Genomic DNA, 24,545 nt, shown 5'->3' on the forward strand with positions numbered 1-24,545 from the left:
CCACACCCCACAGAGCCGCTGTGGGAACAGGCCCACTGGAGAGCCTGCCCAGGCTGACCAGGGGCTCGGGATGGGGCTGGCAGGCTGTGTGGCTGTGTGGGCAGTTCCTCTGCTGTACCAGGAGGTGTCGAGAGGCCTGGGGCGGGCAATGCTCAGCTGGGGAGGAAGCCAGAGAATGGGGGGTGGGGGGGGCGTGTGGGTGGGAGTCCTGCCTGTGGACCCTGCACCTTGTGCTCCTGCTAAGCCTGGTCGAGAGGAGCCTCAAAGGTCCCCCTCCCACAGCTGCCTCCCTGTTGGGTACCCTGAGGCCTGGGCAGGGGAGGATCTAGGCTAGTGTCCCCAGGAGAGGCTCACGGCCAGCACAGATGGACACAGGGAAGCACACAGCCAGGGAAGCGCTGAGATGCTTCCCTGGGATGGGAGGGCAGCCTCAATCTCAGGAGGCCCGTGGTGGCATTTAGACAGCAGGCCCCAGGGGTGGATGGTCTGGTGGGCAGTGGGTGCCAAGGGCCAGATGCAGGCTACAGATGTCTTATAGTCCTGGGTGTCTGATGCAGATTGGGAAGCTGAGCCCCGTCCTGGTCACCCCTGTTTCCTGGCTAGGCTGCGGCTGAGCTGCGACTCGAACCCGGGTCCTGAGTGACCTTGCCTTGGGTCCCCCCTCCCTCTGTCTCTGGCCCCCTTCAGCCCCAGCGCTGGGCCCCAGACATCCTCAGTGTCCTCTGGCTCTGGGAATGCTGAGGCAAGCTGTTGCTAGGGGGAACCGCACCAAGAAGGCAGGAGCCAGGGTGTCACTGTGGTCCCTTTGTCCCTCTGAGACTGATCCAGGGGAGGGGACTGGGCAGGCCTGAGCCCTGCTGTCCTGGCTTTGCTGGGAACTGGAGAACAGCCGTGGGGGCCCTGGGCAGCCTGTACCCTGGCTCCCTCAGGGAGAGGAGGTGCCAAGTCCTCAAGCACGTGGGTTGGGATAGCCCTGGGCAGGAGGGGTGTCTGTACCAACAAGACAAGGCTGTGGGAATGAGGGAGTTAACAGCAGTTGCTTCTCCTCTCTGGAAGGAAAACTCCCCATAAACGCCCTGCTCCCTGGCCTCCTGCCAGGGCCAAGAACAGGGGCTGAAAACTAGAAGTTCAGGCGTGCGGCCAGCCCTGCCTCTGTAGCAGGCGCTTGGGTAGGGCAGCAACCCCGCCACTGGCTGCCGGTCCATATACCCACCTGTCTGCCGGGGCGCCGCTCTTCGTCTGTAAGCCTGTCTGTCCCTCCGTCTGCAATCCTGTGTCTGTCCAGCTGGCTCTCCGACCATCTTTCTCTTACTGTCCTATATCCAGCTGTCTAGACTGTCAATCCGTTTGTCTGTCTCTGGCCTCCATCTGTTTGTTCATCTGTCCAATCACCTGCGAATCCATCTGCGCATCTTCTTGTGCGTTCATCCATCCATCTGTCTGTCCACCTGCCTTCTCTCTCCACTCTGGGCCTCAGAGCCATGGCCCAAGGCCGCAGGACCACAGTCAGCATGGTGCTGCTGGGGTTGGGGCTGGCCTTGGCCATTATCGTGCCCGCCGTGGTCCTCTCTCGCCGCCACACTGGCTGCGGCCCCCAGGCCTTTGCCCATGCTGCGGTCGCCGCTGACTCCAAGGTCTGCTCGGACATTGGACGGTGAGTAAGAGGTGGGTGGGAGCTGGATGGCTCTCAGTGGCTGGCCCCTCCTGGAGACTTTGTGACTTGTGGTGAGAGTGTGGAGAAGGGGTGTGTGTGTGTGTGTGTGTGTGTGTGTGTGTGTGTGTGTGTGTGCGCGCGCGCGCGCGTGTACTCGTAGTGGGGGCCACATGGGTTTGGATTCCAGCAAGGACGTGGCCCCAGGACCCTTGCACAGAGTAGGAGGCAGATGTGTGCCCAGGACAGAAGGGGAGTTGGGGATATTGACGGAGGTGGTGTGTGAGTCTCTTCCTAGCTCTAGGGCTCAGGAGGCCTGGAGAGGGCACTGCCACAGCATCACTGGTCTGGCCCAGGCTGACCCTGATGACTGGCGCTAGCCCTTCAGAGAAGCCACAGCCATTCTCCAAGGCTGGGGTTTTTCCCCAGAAGCATGGGCAAGTCCTGGCCTGTCAGTGTGCACTCAGTGCTGCCCAGGGCCAGTCTCTCATCCTGGCCTGGGACCTGGGAAACCTGCCCTTGCCAGCACGATGTCCCCCACCGCCTCCCCTTCTAATGTCAGGGCCTGGGGCCCAGCCAGTGACTGTTGGATGTTTGGGGCCGGGACAAGGTGGGTGTTAGAGAGGGGCCCCAGTTGGTATTTTCCAACCCTTTTCCAGGAAGCCCAGCCCATGGGAGCCTTCCGCTGCCCACCGGGGCAGAACATAGCAGGACACCCCTCCTGGCCCTTGGCCACCAGCCCGGGCCGACGAGAAGCTCGAGCAATCATCCCCCTCCCTGCTGGCTGGGTCTGTTTCCCGGAATAACTGCCTCATGGATCATTGTCAGGATCAGAAGTGCTTTGTAAACCCAGGGGACAGTCCCTGGGAGCAAGGGGGAGCGTGGTCAAGTCCCGGCCCAGGTGGTGTCCCGTGTCACCTTTGTGCTGGCTTCCCTGTTCCTGCATGCGTTATCTTTCTGTTCCAGTCAGTCACCTTCTACTTCTTTCCTTCCTTTGTCTGTCCATCTGTCTCTCCTGCCTGGTCCTCTTTCCCCTCCCTCAGGGCTCCTTCTAGGATAAGGGTGGCAGCTCAGGCGGCATGGTCTCCCCAGGGGCCTTCCAGGTGATGGCAGGGGAGTGAGCCTCCCTTCCCCCACGCTCTGGGGAGCGTGCAGAGGTGCTGAGCCCACCAGAACGTGTAGCTGTAAAGATGCAAACAGGGCCTGGGGCTTCAGGCCTCAGAGACCACTGACAGAGACGTGGCCCCCAGCAGTGGGAGCCACTGCCACATTTCTCTGGGGCGGGGGTCCTCTGTGGCATATCCTGCTGTGGTGTGAGGGTTGGGCTGGGGGTCTCTGCTCGGAGCCCATGATGCCCCCCGCAATTCTCCTTGGTGAGGACAGAGGATGTGGTTTCTCCCCTGTGTTTTGTGTATTTGTCGAACAGCGCTCTCCACTTCCTGTTCTTGTTTTAAGAAGCCCGGAGTGGGAGGGAGCCTGGAGCTGGCCCCAGCTGCTGTGGAACATGGGACAAGAGACCCTGGCTGGGCTGGGGGGCCTGCTGGCCAAGGTCCATCCCCTTGAGGGCTCTTGGCCATGCTGCTGTGGGGTCTGAAAGGAGCTGCCAGTCTGAAGCCCACTCTCCTTGCCCCCTGCTGTCCCCAGCTTCCCCACCACCATCTCCTCTCTCCAGCAGCCCCTCCCAGACCCAATCTCCTCCTACCCGACCAGCACCAGGTTTACCCCTTTGGGGCTGGGCCTTCTGCCGCAGCCAGAGCTCCTGGGGGAGGGTTTTTTTTTTTTTTTTTAAAGATTTTATTTATTTGAGAGAGAGAATGAGCGAGCCAGAGAGAACACAAGCAGGGTGATGGGCAGAGGGAGAAGCAGACTCCCCGCTGAGCAGGGGGCCTGATGCGGGACTCGATCCTGGGACCCCGGGATTATGACCTGAGCCGAAGGCGGGCGCTTAACCGACTAAGCCACCCAGGCATTCCTGGGGGAGGGTTCTCAAGGTTGGCATGATGAGGACCCAGCCCCATGAGTAATGGATAAATAGACACGTGTGATGGTGAGGTCCCTTCCCCGCTAGACTGTCATCTTCCAGCACTATGTCCCAGCATGTTAGGCTTGTGTGCAAACTGGCTGTTCTGAGGCTCTGAGTAAGTGCTTGTCTTCTAGGCAGACTGTGAGCTTCAGGGTCGCGGTGGCTTTTAGGTTTGTGACCTGTGTCTGCTGTGCGCACTCAGAAATACCTGCCCTCCCATAGGAACCTCAGTGGGACGGTTCATTGCTTTTCCCAGAATCCAGTGGCATTCACTGCTGCACTTGATTTATAAGGAAACGAGGCCTGCACAAAAGGGAGCTCTCTGGTGTCACACAGTGAGCAAGCCCAGCTGGGATTGTCCTTCTGTGCTGCCTCTGCAGGGGTAGAAACTGTCCTGAGGGGCTGGAGGGGTGGGGTCCTCCCAGAGCCCTCCATCGCCTCTCCTGTATCCCAGTGCCTGCCCAGCCCCTAGCAGGCTTATAAAGGCCAGAGTTTTACTTGTAAAGGGAGGAGTTGTAGAAGAGGATGGGGAAGGGGGGCGCCTGGGTGGCTCAGTCGTTAAGCGTCTGCCTTCGGCTCAGGTCATGATCCCAGGGTCCTGGATGGAGCGAAGCATCGGGCTCCCTGCTCAGTGGGAAGCCTGCTTCTCCCTCTCCCTCTGCCCCTTCCCCTGCTTGTGCTTGCTCTTTATTTCTCTCTCTCTCTGACAAATAAATGGGTGAAATCTTTAAAACAATTTTTTTTAAATCAAAAATTAAAAAAAAAAGGAGAAGAAGAAGAAGAAGAAGAAGATGGTGGGGTCCAGAGCGCTCACCTTCTAGAGCGCTGAAGTCTGGGCTGGTACTGGACTGCAGAGGTGAGGATGGGGGTGGGCCCCTGAGATCTGGGTCTTACCAGCTGCTCCAGCCCCATCCAGCGGTGTGTGGGTCACGCTCTCAGTACAGAGGAAAGCAGGGACTCCGGCAAGTGGTTGCAACCTTCGAGCCTCCGTTTCCCCACCTATGAAATGGGACTCAGCCAGTGCTTCCTTCATGGGGGTGGGGGGCACCTGAAGCTCACCTGGTCCGTAGGACGTGCTCCCTTGATGGCAGCAGTCTGACCACCAACTGTTACAGTCTCTTGGACTGGATGTGAGGAGACAGAGTTAGGGCCCAGAGTCAGAGTGGGGGACCCTACTATGGGGAAGGCTCATAGGGGTTAGGGTGTGTGACCCCACCCCTTCCTTCCATCCCAGCTCCCATGACTCAATTGGCTCTCCAGACTCCTGGCCAGCTCACCAGGAAATTACTGCATTTTCTCCCCTCCGGGGCTGTGCCGGTGGAAACAGCCTGTGCACCTGGACGCTGTGCACCCGCACGTGGGAGTGTGCATAATGGATGGCTGTGTGACAGTGATAGTGATAGCAGACTCTCAGCTCCTTGGGGACAAACGTGTTAGAAATGCACAACTGTTCTGCATGGCAGCTCTCTGCTGGCCAGGACTGCTCCCACTCACAGCTGAAAAGACCCAGGTTTGGGGCGCCGGGCTGGCTCAGTCGGTAGAGCATGTGACTCTTGATCTCGGGGTCATGAGTTTGAGCCCCGTGTTGTAGAGTTTACTTAAAAAAAACAAAACAGGGATGCCTGGGTGGCTCAGTCAGTTGAACGTCTGCCTTCGGCTCAGGTCATGATCCCAGCGTCCTGGGATCAAGTCCCACATCAGGCTCCCTGCTCAGTGGGGAGCCTGCTTCTCCCTCTACCTGACGCGTCCCCTGTTTGTGCTCTCTCTCTCTTGCTTTAATAAATAAATAAAATCTTAAAAAAAATAAAAAATTAAAAAAGCCCCCCAAACCAGGCTCAGGGTGGTTGAATCACATGCCCTGTATCATGCAGCTGGAATGCAAGGGTGGTTTAACATATTTTAAAAGACAGAAAAATTATTTGATTGTCTTGATAATGCCAAAAATGCATTTGATGTGAAACCTGATAGGAAAGCGGGCAAAAGATTTTGACAGAAACTTCATGAAAGAGGATATTCAAATGGCCAGAAATCACAACCCCTCAGCATTAGGCATGGGTTTGTTGATTGTCTGTCTCAGCCACCACAAAGGCAAGGACTCTGACCATCTGGTCACCACTGTGCCCCCAGGACAATGTCTGCCTTGCAGATAGTAGGTGCTGCGTTCCTATTTGATGAAGGATCCTGCAGGTAGAGAAGCGTGTATGCACCTCATGCATCCACAATGCCCACTGACTTGTACTCCATACACACGTCCACAGGCATGATGGCCCCGGCTCAGGACCACCTGGGCTGGAGTTCTTACTCACCAGCTGCATGATACGGGGCACGAGATTCAACCTCCCTGAGCCTGGGGCCTGGGTCTTTCTTTCTTTCTTTCTTTCTTTCTTTCTTTCTTTCTTTCTTTCTTTCTTTCTTTCTTTCTTTCTTTCTTTCTTTCTTTCTTTCTTTCTTTCTTTTTCTTTCTTTCTCTCTCTCTCTCTCTCTCTCTCTCTCTCTCTCTCTCTCTTCTTTCTTTCTTTCTTTCTTTCTTTCTTTCTTTCTTTCTTTCTTTCTTTCTTTCTTTCTTTTTTTTTTTAAATAAACTCTATACCCAACGTGGGGTTCAAACTCATGACCCTGAGATCAAGAGTCACATGCTTAGCTGCATTTCACACATTTTTTTGCTGTTGTTTTGGCTATTTCCCCCCAAATGCTTATATTTTTATGTTTTCAAATATTTATTTATTTATTTTAGAGAGAGAGAGCGTGAGCTGGAGGCACTGAGGAAGAGGGAGAGAGAATCTCAAAAGCAGGCTCAACACTGAGCACAGAGCCTGATGCGGGGCTCTATCCCATGACCCTGAGATCATGACCTGAGCCAAAATCAAGCATCAGACGCTTAACCCACTGAGCCACCCAGGCGCCCCTGTTTTTATTTTGAAAAAGTTTTAAACCCACAGAAAAATGGAAAGAATGCTCATTTACACTTCACTTAGGTTTACCAATTGTTACTATTTCACCTCATTTTCTTTCTCTCTCTTCATATATTATCTATCTACATTTTTTAAGTTGCATTAATCATGGCACTTTATCCCGAAATACTTAAGTATATATCTACTAAGATCATTCTCCTATATAACACTGATACATTATCACACTCAAGAAATTTGACCTTGATATAATAGTAGTATTTGATACCTCATCCAATTCAGATTTTCCCAGTTGATTCAGTAATTCTGTCATCTAGCTATCTATCCATCTATCTTCTATTTATTTATCTCTTTAGATCCAGTATCCAATCAGTGATTGTCATGTGTTTTTAGTCTTCTTTAATCTAGAACTACCTCCTGCTTCTTAAAAAAAAACACAAACTGATCTTCTATGACATTAAGTTTTTAAAGATTGATTGATTGATTGAGAGAGCATGTGAGTGGGGGGAGGGGCAGAGGGAGAGGATAGAGATAATCTCTAGCGGACTCCCGCTTGAGCGTTGAGCCTGATGTGGGGCTCAATCCCAGGACCCTGAGATCATGACCTGGGCCGAAATCAAGAGCGGGCTGCCTAACCAACTGAGGCAGCCAGGAGCCCCTATGACATTAACGTTTTTAAAGAAGCCTGTCCAGTTGAATCACAGCCTTGCTTCACAATCCTGGTTGGTCTGATTATTTCCTCATTATCAGATTCTGGTTCAACATAAAGGCTCTCTCATCACTGGTGATGCTGAGTTGGATGACTTCATGAAGGTGATTATCTTCCAGATCTCTCCTTTGTAAGGGATATCATTTTCCTTATGAAATTAGTAACCTATGGTTTGATACATTGAGACCAGGTGAATATCCTTTTTTCAAACAACACTTGACCCCATGTTTTAGCATCTATTTTGATCCTTGTCTGAATAAATAAATTTGTGTTTGCTAAAAGGTGATTTCTAAACCTGTCATTTCTTCAACATTCATTAGTTTGCATTCTTCTGTAAAAAAAAAAAAAGAACCCCTGCTCCCAAACCTAGATGTTCTTGAATATCACTATTGACTCAAGGATTGTTTTGATTCAATATGTTATAATCCATCCCTGTTCTTCTTTCTGATGCCCAAATCGTCACAAATTTGACCAATGGGAGCCCCTGTAAGCCAGCAACTATCTTCTTTTACCGCGAATCCATTAGTCTTAGAAAATTTTCTTGACTTCTAGCCCAAAATGTTCCAGGATCTACTTGTATACTCCCTCAGCCAGATCTGAAATCAGGAATCAGTAGAGTATGGTATTTCAGAAATCAAGATCTGAGGGCTAGGGGTGTTCACTGAGACAGGGAAACCACTGCTTCTACATTGTGTCCGTGCATAGAACCCAAAGAAATGTACAAATATCATGAGTCTGTACCGAGACCTCCAGTTGAGATCCACGACCATAGGCTTCTTTCCATTTCCTCTGTCTGATATTGTGTGTCTCTTCTGCCATGGTCAAAAGAGTTCCCATCAATGTTAATAAATTTACGTACTCGTTCTATCTCCAGTAATCACAAAATAGTTTCCAAATCACTTCAACAAGACCACTATGAACAACAAATCTACTAAGTAAAATTTGAGATGCCTTTGCAGGTTGTTTTTGTTGTTGTTGTTGTTGTTTTATTGTCCTTGGGTTATACCCCACAGAGGATGTATGGTGAAGTTAAATTATTTTTCCTCTGTGGTTATCAGTTCAATATACCATTAGCTTAATTTTTTTTTCAGTTTGTATTCAGTTTTAGGGTTTCCTTTTTGTTTTAATTTTACTTTTGAATATAAGTCAAAACTATGTAAAAAGATATCCTCAGAGATCTCATTCGCACCCCCTTCATCCCGTTCCTGTTCAGTCTTTTAGAGGGAATCATTTTCATTTGTCTCTGATTTATTTTTTTCTGTGTTTTTTTTAATTTACATCTTTCTTTTCATTTCCTTTTTTGCTCTTATTTTGGCTATTATTTCTGTATTTCTATTTGCAAAACAAGCAAATATATCACTTATTTTCTCTTTGTGGCATAGCTTTTGATATGAGAAAAGTTTGTATTTTTGCTCTAATGGTTATTATATTTCTTTTTTTTTAAGATTTTTATTTATTTATTTGAGAGAGAGAGAATGAGAGATAGAGAGCACGAGAGGGAAGAGGGTCAGAGGGAGAAGCAGACTCCCCGCTGAGCAGGGAGCCCGATGTGGGACTCGATCCCGGAATTCCAGGATCATGACCTGAGCCGAAGGCAGTCGCTTAACCAACTGAGCCACCCAGGCGCCCCATGGTTATTATATTTCTGTTGATATCTTCATTGTATGTTATATATTATACGTAATTACAATATTCGATATATAAATATGGTACTTTTAGTTCTACTTTTTTTTGGATATTCTGTATTTGCTCTTCTGATGGTTAAACGAGGCTATGGTGCCCAGTCATTTGGTCAAATACTAGTCTAGAATTTGCTCTGAGGGTATTTTGTAGATGCGATTAACATTTCATTCAGTTGACTTTAAGTAAAACATTACCCCCAAATGTTGGGTGGGCCACATCCAATCAATTGAAGGACTGAAATGCAAATCAGTTTTCCCAGAGAAGGAATTCTGCCTCAAATCTGTAACATAAAAATCCCACCTGAGGGGTGCCTGGGTGGCTCAGTTGGTTAGGCGACTGCCTTCGGCTCAGGTCATGATCCTGGAGTCCCGGGATCAAGTCCCACATCGGGCTCCCTGCTCGGCGGGGAGTCTGCTTCTCCCTCTGACCCTCTTCCCTCTCGTGCTCTCTGTCTCTCATTCTCTCTCTCTCAAATAAATAAATAAAATCTTTAAAAAAAAAAAAAGCATCTGCCTTTGGCTTAGGTCATGATCCTGGGGCTCTGGGATTGAGGCCTGCATTGGACTCTCTGCTCAGCGGGGAGCCTGCTCCTCCCTCTCCCTCTTCCCCCACTCATGCTTTCTCTCTCTCTCTCTGAAATAAATAAAATAAAATCTTTAAAAAAAGAAATCCTGCTTGAGTTTCCATCCTCCTGGCCTGCCCTACAGATTTTGAACTGGCCAGCCTCTGTAATAACATGAACCAATTCCTTAAAATAAAAATCTCTCTTTCTACATCTGTCCCATTGGACTGATAGACTTCCCTATGATGAGTAATACTGAAACTACCTAGAAATCTCTTATTTCCCCTGTTCCTCCTCTTTCCCAAGATAGGATCTAAAGGGATATGGGATATCTTTTTACTCTCAGTTAATACCTAACAGTCAGTCAATAACCTTATTCTACTTCTCACATAGCCTCTCCCTTCTCACTCCTATCCTCCTTTTTTTTATCCACACAACAGGCCTTACCACCCATAATAGCTTTAGCTGTTTCTACTGTTTTTTCAGTTAATTTTCTCTCTTTCCACCAAACGAGTTTTCTGTCCACACAATCATTAAAAGGAAAATTTTCATTGGTTCATTTAACACATCCAAACATCCGGTTTCGTGCGCAATAACACAAGCACGTTTATTTTTATCAATCCTGGGGGCCTGTAAACCAGAGTATTTTTTTTTTTACCTGTCATTTGACTGGCCCGTAAGTAAAAGACAACAGTCATGTCCTCAAAACCATATCCCCACTCCATTTTTTATGGTTGTACTCTGCCTCCATTTTCAGAGCAATAGACATTACGTTGCTGTCCTGTTTCCATAATAACTATCATTTTTAGTCTTAGATCTACAGTAAATATATATTTAATTCCTACTCCCACTCATGTCAGTCTTTCCCATTATTTTCGTTGTCTGAAGTTTGTTTTCTATTAGATTCCTCAGGGAGTTTTCATGGGGAAAATATTCACTGAGTTCTTGCATGCTTAAACAAACAGTTTGTGGCCTTTGTAGGTGACGATCAGTTTAGCTGGATATAAAATCTTTGGTTCACATTTTCTCTCCTTGAATGTGTTGATTATAACACTTCATCATTCCTGGCACAAACCATTGGTGTTGAAAAGTCTGATGACAATTTGATCTTCTTTCTCTTATAAGTGAGTTAATCTTTTCATCTAGATACCCAAATAATTATTGTTATTAAAGTCCAATAGGTTTGTTAGAATATGCTTCAGTGTTGGCTATTTGGAATTGATTTTTTCCATGCAGTGGAGTGCCCTTTTCAATACAGAGTAAGTTTTGTGTTGTCTTCTTTTTTTTTCTTTTTAAGTGAAGAAAGTTATCTTGAATTATAGTGTTTATTATTTACTCTGTCGCAGAGATTTGGCTTTCTACTTTGGGGCTCCTACTAAGTTTATGTTTGATCTTCTTGCCTATCTTTTATATTTTAAAATCTCTTTTCCATTTCTTTTTGATTAAAAAAATTTCCCCCTTTTCATCTTCTCTTTCTTTTTAAGGAAACTCTGTAGGTATTTGCTCTGTGTTTATCTTTGTTTAGCCTTCATTTCTGAGAGTTTTTTCTTTTATGTTTTATTTTTTCCTGAGTCATATATAATTTTAGTTTTTTTCCTATAATTTTGTTTTTTTAAGTCATCTTTTCCAGTCTCTTCATTTGCAGTTTTTCTAATTCTGATGTATGCTGCCCCTTCATTGCTTCTATAATCCTTTTAATTTATTTTGGCACATTTTGAAATATTAAGTTGCTATTTACATCTGCTTTGTAAGCTTGTCTTTCTGGTATGACTCTGTAGGTCATTATTCTGTTCTTTATATCTTTTTTCCTTATAACAACTCTGTATGGGGTGTGACTTCAACATGTTTTATTGTTCATGTTCAAGCAAGATGAATTTTCCTATAGTTTTAGGCTGGAAGGCAGGTCAAAATAGTTTTATCACTTTGTGGCTCTTGAATTCCTTCTGCTGTTTTCACAAAATGATTGGAAATATACATCTGGTCTCTTGCTTTCTGATAATTGTTTTCTCTTTCCTTTGCCTCTGTGGTTCCAGTCCTGTTCAGTTTGCTTCTACTACAGCAGCTTCTCATCAGGGCAGGTCTCTCTCCCCTGGAGGAGAACACTGGTTTATTCATTTTGAGAGTTCTCAGGATCCAGAACTCTTTAGCACCATGCCTTCCCTTGTTCACCTTTCACTCATCCATAAGCTGGAGACTGCCAAACCCAATCTGTAACACTCATCTGAGTGAAGGTTCTCAGATTGATTGGCCCTCCAGACTTTCCTATGACCTTGGGGCCAATGTGGGAATTCTTCAGACCCATTGCCTCCCTTCCCTGTCCTCCCACACCATTGCTGATTACCCCACACGTTCTGATGTTTGGTGTTTTCATTGCACTTTGTTCAAAGCACTTTCTAATCTCCGTTGTAATGTCTTCTTTGTCCCATGGGCTATTTATCAGTGTTTTTCTTGATTTCCAAATACATGAGGATTTCCTTTTCTTTTCATTTTTTTAATTTAAATTCAATTAATTAACATATAGTGTATTATTAATTTCAGAGGTAGAGGTCAGTGATTCATCAGTCTTAGATAATACCCAGTGCTCATTATATCATGTGCCCTCCTTAATGTTCATCACCCAGTTACCCCATCCCCTCACCCCCTTGGCCTCCAAGTAACCCTCAGTTTGTTTCCTATGATTAAGCGTCTCATCATTTATCTCCCTCTCTGATTTTGTCTTGTTTTACTTTTCCCTCCCTTCCCCCATGAGCCTCTGTTTTTTTTCTTAAATTCCACATGAGTGAGATCATATGGCAATTGTCTTTCTCTGATTGACTTATTTCACTTAGCATAATACCCTCTAGTTCCACCCACATCATTGCAAATGGCAAGATTTCATTTTTTTGATGGCTGAGTAGTGTTCTAGTGTGTGTGTGTGTGTGTGTGTGTGTGTGTGTGTGTGTGTGTGTGTTTATACACCACATCTTCTTTATCCGTTCATCTGTCAATGGACATCTGGGCTCTTTCCACAGTTTGGCTATTGTGGACACTGTTACTATAAACATTGGGGTGCAGGTGCCCCTTCGGATCCCTACATTTGTATCTTTGGGGTAAATACCCAGTAGAGCAATTGCTGGATTGTAAGGTAGCTCTATTTTCAACTGTTTGAGGAATCTCCATACTGTTTTCCAGAGTGGTTGTACAAGCTCGCATGCCCACCAAGAGTGTAAGAGTCTACATGGGGATTTTCTTTCCTTTTGTTTTTTTAAGATTTTCCTTATTTGAGAGAAAGAGATAGCAAGAGAGAGAGCGCAAGCAGGGAGGAGAGGGAGAAACAGGCTCCCCGCTGAGGAGGAAGCCCCATGTGGGGCTCAACCCCAGGACCCTGGTATCATGACCCGAGCCGAAGGCAGCCGCTTAACTGCCTGAGCCACCCAGGCGCCCCTACCTGGGGGTTTTCTAAGTCATTTATATTATGTCAGTTCTTTGACATTTGATGATCTGTTTATATAAATATTCTATGTGTTCTTGAACATGTATTCGAGTGCATGACTGTTGAGTACCGCATTCTGTACATGTCAATTCATTCAGCTTATTATAGTGGTGGCATTCAAATCTTCTATAGCCTCACTGATTTTTTTTCCTGCTTCTGTAAGTTTCTGGGAGAAGTATGTTAAAGTCTCCTACCATGTATATTTGTCTACTTCTTTTCATTCTGCCAAGTTTTGCTTTATATGTTTTTAAACTGTTAAGTGTACACACACCCAGATTTGTATATCTTCCTGTTGAATTAAGCTTTTTATAATATTAATGTGTTCCTGTTATCTCTAATAATGTTTTTCTTCTTAAAGTCTACTTTGAAATTAATATAGTTCTACATGTTGGTTAGCGCTCACATGATATATATATATATATTTTTGTCATTTTATCCCTGTGTCTCTTAATATATTTTCTATATATTCTATACTTTTTTCCCCGCTCTGTACTTAAATTTTGATATTTTGTATTGAATTAATTTTTTTTTTTTTTTTTTTTTTTTGGGTCCTGGGCGCCTGGGTGGCTCAGTAGGTTAAGCGTCTGCCTTCAGCTCAGGTCAAGATTTCAGGGTCCTGGGATCGAGCCCCGCATCTGGCTCCCTGCTCAGGAGGGAGCCCGCTTCTCCCTCTGCCTCTGTCACTCCTCCCCGCTCATGCTCTCTCTCTCTTTCTCGTACTCTCTCTCACTCAAATAAATAAATAAAAGTCTCTTAAAAATTATTGTGTCCAATCTGTTGTTAATGCACTGTTAGCACTGAGCTCCTAATTCCATGTTTTATTGTTGCCATTTCTCTGGGGGAAATCCCTAATCTTGTCTTTTATATCCTTAAATGTAGTTATTTAAAGTTTGTGGTCTGACAGTTTCATAATCTGGAGGTCCTATGGGTCTCTTTCTTCCATTGTTTGTGCTTTCTCTTGGGCTTTGTTTATGTTGTATCACTGCCTTGTTTGCTCAGTTATTTTATTTTATTTTATTTTACTTTATTTATTTAAAGATTTTATTTATTTGACTTTGACAGAGAAAGACACAGCGAGAGAGGGAACAGAAGCAGGGGGAGTGGGAGAGGGAGAAGCAGGCTTCCCGCTGAGCAGGGAACCTGATGTGGGGCTCGATCCCAGGACCCCGGGATCATGACCTGAGCCAAAGGCAGACGCTTAACGACTGAGCCACCCAGGTGCCCCTGCTTGGTTATTTTAAAGTTAACCTTTGGAAAGTGTTGAAAATTGTTAAAAATAATTGTTAGAAATAATGAGGCCCAGGATACCAACATTCTGGAACTACTTTAATCCCATTTGATTGAAAGTGATGATTTGAAGCTGGGCCACTGGGCTTGTCAGGGCTGGCTTATTTCTCCTTTTACTCCCAGAGTGAGGACCCATTGCCAAGGGTGGTTCACCAGGATGCCCCGGCCCCAGCCACCCAAGGAATCCGTCAAAAGCACTACATGGCCTCTTGGCCACTTCTTTCAGGACTGGCAAACACCTTGAGGGAGAAAAGCACCTCCAAATGCCAGGCTCCTCTGTTTCTAGGCCTGCATTTCTTCCCTGCTTGTGATGCCTTTAAGTGGATATTTTCTCTTTAGCTGGCTCATCTAGGGGTCTGTGGGAAATCTGACCTGAATGATTCCATTTCCCATTACAGGGATGTCTGATTTACATTTTGCCAGATAATTTTGTTAAAATGGAACGGTTAAGGCAGATGCGGGGGACCCAGTAGGAGACCGTTGCAATAACCCAGTGAGAGATGCTGGCGGCTTGGATCTGGGGATGACAGAAAGTGACCAACCAAGAGTGACTCCAACATTCATGGCCTGAGCAAAGGGGTGAATGGTTGTGTCCTTTTCTAAGGTAGCAAAGTAGTAAGGGAGCCATTTTGGGGGGCAGAGTTGGGAAGGAAGTGCAGTTTAGGTCATGTTAAGAGTGAAATGCCTCAAATAAAAACATAAGAAACAAACAAACAAACCCAAGCCAATCCAAAAAAAAAAAAATGAAATGCCTTAGACACCCAGAGGAGTCATCTTGTGAATGGCTGGGGATGCGTCTGGAGTTTAGGCGAGAGGCCTGAGCTGGAGATAAAACTTGGGGGTCATCAGTGTGGAAGTTGCATTTTAAGCTCTGAGCCAAATTAGCTCATCTGGGAGAAGATATAGGTGTACAAGGACGGAGGACTGAGCCCGAGGCCCCCAACAGCATGAGGCCAGGGAGGTGGGAGAAAACGAGAGCGTGGTGGGTGGTGGTGGTGGGAGCGTGTCTTCTGGAAGGAGAGTGCAGAGAGCACTTCCGAGGCAGGGAACAATGGGTCAGACGAGATGAGGCTTTTGTGATGGGAATTGGTTTTAAAAAATTGTTTTCCAGTTTGTCTTTTGTTTTTGTTTGTGGTGTTTTAATCTTATGAAGCATCTGTGTCTCTCTCTGCCTGGATGTGACCATCTTCATTGTGTCATGCTGCTGGCTTCCACCCTTTTCCCTGTTCCCACATTCCGTGTGTCCATGCTGTAGCCCTGTGTGCCCACGGGTAGGCCCAGAGCAGGGACATGTGGCTCAGGGGAGGCTGTGGGCCCAGGGTGGATTGGTCAGGCTGAGGTGCCCGAGCCAAGGGAGGCCCTATGGGGTCAGAGGTCCTATGGGGTGTGGGAGGGCAACCAGTTCCACTCCCTCTTTGGGCCTTGGTTTCCCCATCTGGTTTAAATGCTTGCTTCCTTGAAGTGCTGGGGAGGATTCCTGAATGTGCAGGAAGAGGCAGTCCCCCTGCCCCCCCGCCCCCGTGAACTGGGCAGGGCTGTGCCCTAGGAACAGGGTCATTTCCTCAACACAGACCAGTCTGACTAGCACCTTGGAGCTAAAAGGCCCACCCCTTGGTGCCCACGGACAAGTGGTAGACTGAGACCAGAGAATATTCCTGCAGACACTGGGGCCCCAGGAGGGGCTGGAGAACTCATTAGCCCAAGCCCCTGGTGGCAGGGCAAGATCCTGGGGTCACCTGAAAAAGTCCAGTCTTAAAAGGGTTGGGACCTGTTGTAGCCCCACTGGAATGCGGATTGAGGGCTGCCTAGGCTGGGCTCCCGGACTGCTGGGAGGGACTGGGGGTCTGGCCCAGGCAAATGAGCCAGGGCTGCTGGGAGCGGCTAAGGAATAATGGCTGCAAAAGCACAGCGCAAACTGAGAAGTACCTTATATAAGGCAAGGGCGAGTGTAAATGGTATTACAATTTGCAATCTGTAGAGGGCTCTGGACCTGTGAGCAGCTGGACTTGAGGGGGCAGCCCAGTGTGGTCTCTGACTTAACCCAGAGTTTGGTGACAGCAGATGGTCACCCACCTGTCACCATTCCCCGGTAAATGCCCACTGAACAAGCCCATGTTGAGAGGCTGGGGCTGGGGAGCCAGGCTTCTTATTCTGTGCCGTGTCCCCTAGAGCCATCCTCCAGCAGCATGGCTCACCTGTGGATGCCACCATTGCGGCTCTGGTCTGCACCGGAGTCATCAACCCTCAGAGCATGGGCCTGGGCGGAGGGGTCATCTTCACCATCTACAATGCAACCACAGGTGAGTTCATGCCGGGGGCCCCACGGGGACGACAGGCATGTCCACAAGCACTAACAGGGAGGTGCTTACAAACATCCTAAGTGTTTGCCTAGCTGTCCTGTGCACCCATGGCCTTTCTTGGGTCCTCTTGGTGCCCCCCACTTCTTCTACCTTGTCTTTGCAAAGCCACCGCAGCCTATCTCAAATAGGAACATTGTCAGGGAGGAAGAAATTCTTCTGCCCTTCAAGGTCCTTCTAGCTGGACTAAGGATTAAATTGACATGAGATAAATTAACAGGACAAAATCGAATTTAATTTCCCATGTATGGGGAATCCACACAGACATGGAAATCCCAAAGACAGACAAAATGAGCTAAGGAGAAGGGGGTAGGGTTCTGGGACTTCAAAGGGAAGGAGTGCAATTCACAGCAAGATAAAGAATAAACTGTTTGCAGGGCCACTGGGCAACAATGGGACACAGAGGACTTTTACCAAAGGCCTTGCAAGATCCCTCCCTGTTGCCCCTTACTGGTTCATATCCTACTGTAGTTATCTATGGTGATGGCTCTCTTCCTGGAGCAGGTCCTCTGTCTAAATTCTTTCAGGCAGCAGTAGCGGGGGAGGTAAAAACTCTTCGGGATTCTGCTGGGTCTTAATTGCTTTTAACTCAAAAATAATCTTCAAGCCAAAGTGGCTCATCTTTGGGTGGCCTGCTCTTGGCCCCTACAGCACAGGGACCCGTTCAAAGTACAAAGAGAGAAACTGAGGCCTAGAGCAGGACCAGGGCCATATGAGGGGTGACTATGGTGTGGGGCGAGGACTGGCAGCCCCAGGAATGCCCCTGAGCACTCACATGCCCTGCCCCAACTCTAGGGAAGGTGGAAGTCATCAATGCCAGGGAGACAGTGCCCGCCAACTACGTCCCAGGCCTACTGGACCAGTGTGAGCAGGCTCAGCCGCTGGGCACAGGTGAGGCCCTTGGAGGGGCCACCCTCTCTCATCCCACTAGGCCACTGGAGCTGACCAGAACCCTCCCCCGAAGGGGCTTTGTGGATAGGCTGTGCAGCTATTGAATGGGGAGCCCCCATGGAGGTCCTGACCCACCGGAGTTGGGGGAGACTTCCTGGGACGGGACTGAGTAGGGAGTGGTGATCCAAGCAGAGGGACCAGCCTGGCAAAGGTCTGGAAGGTTCAGTGGAGATGGGGTGTTGGGTGGGGTAGGGGGTCCTGGGGCCCGTTTGTGCTGGGCCTGATGGAAGGCAGTGGGGAGCCACGGGGCGGTGACGGGGTGGGACCAAGTCAGGTGTGGGCTCCAGAAAGCTCATTCTGGCTGCCATGCCAGGGGGACCGAGCGGGTGGGGCGAGTGTGGGCGTGGTGGAGAACCCCTGCGGAAGGCTAGGGGGCTGAGGGCAGGGACATGACACCACTGTGCCTTGCAGGGGCCCAGTGGATTGCAGTGCCGGGGGAGCTCCGCGGCTATGCTGAGGCCCACCGCCGCCACGGCCGCCTGCCCTGGGCACGGCTCTTCTGGCCCACCATCTCCTTGCTCCGAGGGGACTACCGCATGCCCTCCATCCTCAGTCAGTTCCTGCAGAACGACTTCCTACGGCCTTCCTTGTACAAGACATCCCTGAGGTGAGCCCTTCCCCAAAGCGTCCCTGGGCCCCCGCTCGGCTCCTGAGTCCAGACTATGGCCTGTCTGCCTGGCTCCCACCCCAGTCCCACCTCAGCCCCTCCTTGAACTGGAGCAGGGTGGACCCCGTGCAGGTGTTGGGGGCCCGAAGGCCAGGAAGGCCAGTACTTTGTGGTCTCGGTTGCCAGACCTTTGAGCAAGGTGGCAGCATAATCAGAGGGGCTCAGGCCAGAAGGGGTTTATATCCAAGTGATGCGACTCCAAGATGTGGATTTGGGCTCGGCCACCGCCCTCCGGCCCCTCCCTTCTTCTCCACCCCCCAAGCCCGTGCCCGGCCACTGCCCCTGTCTTCCCAGGGCTGTCCGGGGCCTGAGGAGGGAGCATGCCCTCCCCCAGCCAGGGTGATGAGTGAGGTGAGAGGCTTCAGCCTTCCAGTCCTAGAGGAACCGTCTCCCCTGATGTCTACACCAGCCCCTCAGGACCCCAGACCAGGACTGCCTCCCTGTAGGGTCCCAAGGAAGCCAAAAGAGCCCCTGCAGGAGTGTGGCTGCCTCCCGGGGCCCCGCTCCACCCTGAGACTGCCCCCCACCTCCCCAGGCAGCTCTTTTTCAATGGCACAGAACCCCTGAGGGCTCAGGACCCATTCCCCTGGCCCGCACTGGCTGCCACCCTGGAAACCGTGGCCACGGAGGGAGCAGAGGCCTTCTACACAGGGACGCTGGGCCAGACGCTGCTGGAGGACATTGCCAATCAAGGTCAGCTGCGCTGAGGCCCCAGAGCCCCCAGCCCTGCCAGAGAAAGAGTTGGGTTCTGGGTGCTAGGGGTGAGGGCAGGCCCTTCCCCAAGCCCCGCCGGAATGTCAGCTGCTCCCAGGACTTGGGGAGGCCAGGCATCCAGGCCTGCCCACTGCTGGCCTCAAGGACCCTGTGGTTGGGGCCCTTGAGGAGCAGAGCTCCCCATAAATTAGGGAGTTAGTGGTGGCCACAGGGGGCCACAGGGGGGTCACAGTGGGCTCCTGGGCCTGGAGCTGGCCACCCTCACAGTCTGTCAGAGGCAGGCTTCCTCTCTCACCTTCCCGTCCTCTGCCCACCAACCTGACCGCCTCTGGCCTCTGTCCACCCATCCCTCACCTGGCTCTAGGGCCCAGCCCGGACAGCACTGCCTGCAGACCCTGCACCACCCCTAGGGCTCTTGGAGGCTAGTTGGTGTGGGGAGGAGCCCCACCCCGTGACCCGGGATCAGGGGCTGTCACTCTGCCTGTTTTCCCATCCGTACATGGGGTCTCTTCTGTCTCGCCTCAGGCAGCAGGCTGACCCTGCAGGACCTGGCCTCCTTCCAGCCAGAGGTAGTGGATGCCCTGGAGATGCCCCTGGGGGACTACACCCTGTACTCACCGCCACCACCTGCAGGGGGCGCGATTCTCAGCCTCATCCTCAACGTGCTCAAAGGTAAGACTCTCCGCGCTCCCACCCAGAGTCCTGCCCCACTGGGAGCTCCGAGCCCAGCTGTCGCTTTGGGCCGCCTTCCTTTTCCGGCTCAGCCCCTCCTCGGACACCAAAGATGGGGCTGTGGAAACGGGGCCTCTGGCGCAGTCCACGCTGGGGGCAGGCGAGTCTGCCCCACAGGTGGGCTCTGCAGGCGGTGAGCGGCCTGGTCAGCGGGTGCATCCAGGGCTGAGGCCTGGCCTGTGGGATGGCGAGGGGGGTTCCCGGCGTGCCCAGGGTTGGAGCTGCCTGCGGCTGCCTGTGTCACTTCCCTGTAACTACCGTGACAGAGTGCCACAAACTTGTGGCTTAAAGCAACAGAAATCTATTTTCTCTTAGTTCTGGAGGCCAGATGTCCAAAATCAAGGTGTCAGCTGATCCATGTCTCCTCCGGGGACTCTGGGGGACAATCTTTGTCTCATCCAGCTCTTGGTGGCTGCAAGCGCTCCCAGACTGCGGCTGCATGCCCATCTCTGCCTCCTGCTCACTCACACAGCCTCACCCTCTTCTCTGTGTGTCTGTTTTATAAGATTACATTTAATTGTGTGATTACATTTAGAGCCCACCCGGATAATCCAGGATAATCTGCTCTTCTCAAGATCCTTAACTTAATCACACATTTTGCCATATAAGGTAAAATTCACTCTTTTGCCATTTAAGGTAGTATTCACAGGTTCTGGGGATTAGGACATGGACAGATCTTTTTTGAGGGGGGCCAACATTCCACCCACGACAAAGGGTGACCCCGACCTGCACCCGTCCCCTCCCCAGTGTTCAACTTCTCCTCGGAGTCGGTGGCCAGGTCCGAGGGGAGTGTGAACTTGTACCATCACCTTGTGGAGACGCTCAAGTTTGCCGGGGGACAGAGGTGGCGGCTGTGGGACCCCCGCAGCCACCTGGATATCCAGGTGAGGCAGCCTATGGCTGCTGGAGAGCCCCCTTCCCAGCCCAGGGCTCAGCATGAAGGGAAGGTGAGGCTGTCCCTGGACCCCGAGAGTGTGACTGGGTGAGGTTGGAGGGATGCGTACAGAATTTTAGGGCAGGACAGCCTGGCAGTGGCCCAGGGCTCGGAGGGTGAGGCCGGTCTGTGGACTAGAAGGGGCCCCAAAGTGGCAAGTACTATAGGGACAGTGTTGGCACCATACCTCCGAGGGCCTGGAGGATGGGCCGGGTCTGGGGGTAGCCTGGGCTCGAGCAGCACGGACTGGGGAGGGCCTCCCAAGGGACCCTCTTCTCTGTGGGCCCCCCCGGCCCCTCACTGACCCTGCCACCTGCCCGGCCACCGCAGAACGCCTCCCAGGACCTGCTGGGAGAGGCTTTGGCCCAGCATATCCGCCAGCAGATCGACGTTCGGGGTGACCACCCTCTCAGCCACTACAGCCTGGCCGGGGCCTGGGGCCACAAGATGGGCACGTCGCATGTGTCTGTGTTGGGGGAGGATGGAAGCGCCGTGGCAGCTACCAGCACCATCAACACGCCGTATGTGCCTGCCTGGCCCCAGGCCCCGCCCCTTTGCCCCCTCAGCTGGTTTGACGAGCCCCCGGGGTCCCCTTGCTTGTGTCCATGGGGCCATACCTTGCTTTTCCCTTTGCTTCTTCCTCTCCGTCAGAGGGGCCATCCACCTCTGTCTTCTCCGGCTGAGAGGCTGCTGATGGGTGGCCCGGAGCCAGGACCTGCTTGGGCATGAGCTCTACCCAGAAGGACACCCTGATGGGGGGCACAGGTGGATCTTTGGGGGCGAGTGGCAGCTCCGGCATGCTAGCAGGCTGTCGCGAACACGAGGGGCTCAGGCACCCGTGCCAGGCTGGGAGCCCAGACTCCGCCTCTGCCCGCAGCTTTGGAGCAATGCTGTACTCACCACGCACGGGCATCCTGCTCAACAACGAGCTTCTGGACCTATGCTGGAGGCGCCCCCCGGGCTCCAAAGTCACCCCCCAACCCGGTGAGCCTGAGGACCCCACTGGTGAGAAGAGGGAAGGTGGGCAGCCCCTGGGCCAGCCCCAGCGTGCACAGCGGTGAATGGAGACACAGACGGAGGGGGGTTCCGGAGGGTGCTGGCTGAAAGTGAGGCCGCAGGTGACACCCGTCCGGCCTCCAGTTCCAGGCGAGCGGCCTCCATCATCCATGGTTCCCTCCATCTTGGTCAACACAGCCCAGGGGTCAAAGCTGGTGATTGGTGGGGCTGGTGGGGAGCTCATCGTCTCTGCCGTGGCCCAGGTGAGTCAGGGAGCTCCTGGCTGGAACTTCCGCTCTCCCAGGGCCAGGGAGGGGTTGGTGTACGGTGGCCCGTGGCTGGTGGCCCCTCCCTCCCCGCCTGTGTTCTCTTTCTCTCCCCCAGGCCATCATAAACAAGCTGTGGCTTGGCTTTGACCTGAGAACTGCTATTGCAGCCCCTATCCTGCACGTCAACAGCAAGGGCCATGTGGAGTATGAGCCCAACTTCAGCCAGGTAAGGCCACTGTCCCTGCCACCACCGGGACAGATGCCTCAGTGCATGCTGCTCAAAGCCCCCCCGTGGGATCTCAGCCCCTGAGTGTCTCAGGCTGGGCACACTTCCCCTGTTGGGGCCATCGGCAGGTCAGAAGCTCAGTGGGGAAGGCACCAGGCCAGTCTTATGGCCTCCAAGGCAGAAAACAGGGTGTTGTCCATGCTTCTCCCCCAGGCCAAGCACCTCTGCACATTGGTCTCCGCTCTGTTCTGTTCCCTCTAGGCGCTAGTGTTCTTGGCTGTGGCCTCTCGGACTCTCTCTCATGATGATCTGTTTCCTTGTATGACTTGTGGCTTTTCTGTGTGAAGTTGAGTTGTAAGAGTATTATTCTGTGACAGTCTGCATAGCGATGTCCTTTTGAGGCATGGGGGTCACGTTAGTGCTGGTGCTTACGAACATTTCTTGCTTCCCCCCACACAAGCAGGTCCCCAGAGCTAAATTCTCTCATCCAGACCCCTGCCTAGCCGATAGTCAGGTCCCACAGAGCTTCTCTGGGCAGACAGACACCCTTTGCTAAGGTCTAATTTAAAAGTCTGGCAGCTTTTAGGGCGCACGGGTGTCTCAGTTAGTTAAGCATCTACCTTCGGCTCAGGTCAGGATCCCAGCGTCCTGGGATCGAGTCCCACAACCGGCTCCCTGCTCAAGCAAGGAGTCTGCTTCTCCCTCTCCAACCACCTCTCCCCTGCTCATGCTTTCTCTCTCTCTCTCTCTCACTTGCTCTCGTTCAAATAAATAAATAAAATCTTAAAAAAAAAAAAAAAGTCTGGCAGCTTTGGAAGGCTCTGAGCTTCATGCCTGGGGTCCGTTCAGCCAGCTGGGGTTTAAGGCCCTCAAAGCTGCCTTGTCCGTGTAAGATGCTCTTGGTGCCAAGGCTTCCTCTCATGGCGCTCAGAGCACTGAGGACCATAGAGTGAGGAAATTTACTCCAAGGGAGTGTGTAGTTCCTGAGAACTTTGGCCTTGGGGGCTGGAGACTAAGGACTCTCAGAGTCTGAGGCGCTCCCTCCCTATACAGGGTACTCCCCACGGTGTCCTCAGATCCAGGCCAGAAATGATCTTGCATCTCAAGCTCCCTCTGGCCTGGGTGATGTCCTCCCTGCCATGCTTCCTGGAGCCTGGCTTCTCCACTGGGACTTTTTGTGGGAGGCCACAGACTCCAGGCCCTCCAGACGAGGCTACACCCGGTGCCCTCCCATCCTCACCGCGGCTGAAGCCCCGTCCTGCCTTCTCAGTCGGGACTCAGATCTTTGCCCGGAGCCCCGTCCCCTCGACAGGTGGAGCTAAGCCGTCTTCACCTGTGCCCTGGCCTTCTCTCCCCTCCAGGAGGTGCAGAAGGGGCTCCGGGCCAGGGGCCACAACGAGACCAAGAGTCCCTTTTTCCTGAATGTGGTCCAGGCTGTGTCCCAGGACGGGGCCTGTGTGTATGCCGCAGCGGACCCGAGGAAAGGTGGGGAGGCCTCAGGCTACTGAGGACAGTGCTCCTGAGAGCTGCAATCCGGCCCACCGTCAGTGTGTGCCCAGGCTGGCCTTGGCCTTGACCATGGGACCAAGCACTCAGGCAGGATCTGGACTCTTTGGTGGAGGGTCGGCCTGGGGCTACAAGAGGTGGGGACAGCCTGGAAGATGGACGACTGTGGGGGCTGAGCTGTCTCCCCGAGCCCCTTGTGGCCCTGCCCTGACCCCCAAGCCTTCCCTAGGCCTCTCACCCAGGACTGTGGCCTACCCTCCCCCCAGGCCCCACTCCCCATCTGTATACCCTCTAGTCCAAGATTAAAGAGGAGGGTGGATCTCAGCCTGATTTGGGGTCTAGTTGTGGGAAGGCACCCTTAGAAAGCACACACACTGAGTTCCTACAGCCCCCCACAACACACCAGCATGGAGGTGTGGAAACTGAGACCTAACGGCAGGCTGGTGTTGCCCAGGCCACCCCTGGACGGAGGCAGCACCCTACCACCTGCCAGGCCTCTGCAGGATGGCTGTCCGGGGCCTGCCTGTTGGTGGGAAGGCAGGGCTGTGGCCCTGACTCTTGCCAGGCCTTAGGACCATCTCTGGATCTTGCCCTCTGTGCCAGGAGAGGGTTGGATGAAGTAGGACCCCACCCCAGTCCCCAGCCCCAACAATCGCCCGTGTTCTCACACTCAGCACTGTTGCCGTTTTGAGTGAAATAGTCTTTGCTGGGGAGCTGTCCCCCCATTGCTGTGTGTTGAGCAGCATCCCTGGCCTCTACTTGCTAGGTGCGGCAGCACCTACTAGCACCACCAGTGGCCAAATCATCCCGAGTTGAGAATGGCTCTCCTGGACCCATTAGCCCCCAGTTGCTGAGATGGCTTTACCAGTTGCTGGGGGGACCGCCCTCCCTAAGAGT

The 24,545-nt window shown here is 51.5% G+C and overlaps 1 protein-coding gene across 1 annotated transcript; it reads left to right on the top strand.

The window, feature by feature from the left end:
• Positions 1-215: 215 nt before the first annotated feature.
• Positions 216-23,972, top strand: GGT5 (gamma-glutamyltransferase 5). Its single transcript, XM_027577114.2, has 12 exons — positions 216-1,654; positions 16,466-16,596; positions 17,449-17,544; positions 18,016-18,211; positions 18,807-18,964; positions 19,511-19,657; positions 20,465-20,601; positions 20,982-21,172; positions 21,529-21,635; positions 21,792-21,910; positions 22,032-22,142; positions 23,504-23,972. The coding sequence occupies exons 1-12, from the start codon at positions 1,482-1,484 to the stop codon at positions 23,648-23,650; spliced, it is 1,713 nt and encodes a 570-aa protein (XP_027432915.1). The 5' UTR covers positions 216-1,481; the 3' UTR covers positions 23,651-23,972.
• The last annotated feature ends 573 nt before the right edge of the window (positions 23,973-24,545 follow it).

The sequence above is a fragment of the Zalophus californianus genome, chromosome 14, assembly GCF_009762305.2.
Source record: "Zalophus californianus isolate mZalCal1 chromosome 14, mZalCal1.pri.v2, whole genome shotgun sequence".
Classification (NCBI taxonomy): domain Eukaryota; kingdom Metazoa; phylum Chordata; class Mammalia; order Carnivora; family Otariidae; genus Zalophus; species Zalophus californianus.

Coding starts and splice junctions, on each gene's coding strand:
- GGT5 (XM_027577114.2), top strand. CDS start 1,482: ATGGCCCAAGGCCGCAGGACCACAGTCAGCATGGTGCTGCTGGGGTTG. Junction 18,965..19,510: donor GGAGGACATTGCCAATCAAG/GTCAGCTGCGCT, acceptor GTCTCGCCTCAG/GCAGCAGGCTGACCCTGCAG. Junction 21,636..21,791: donor CAAAGTCACCCCCCAACCCG/GTGAGCCTGAGG, acceptor TCCGGCCTCCAG/TTCCAGGCGAGCGGCCTCCA.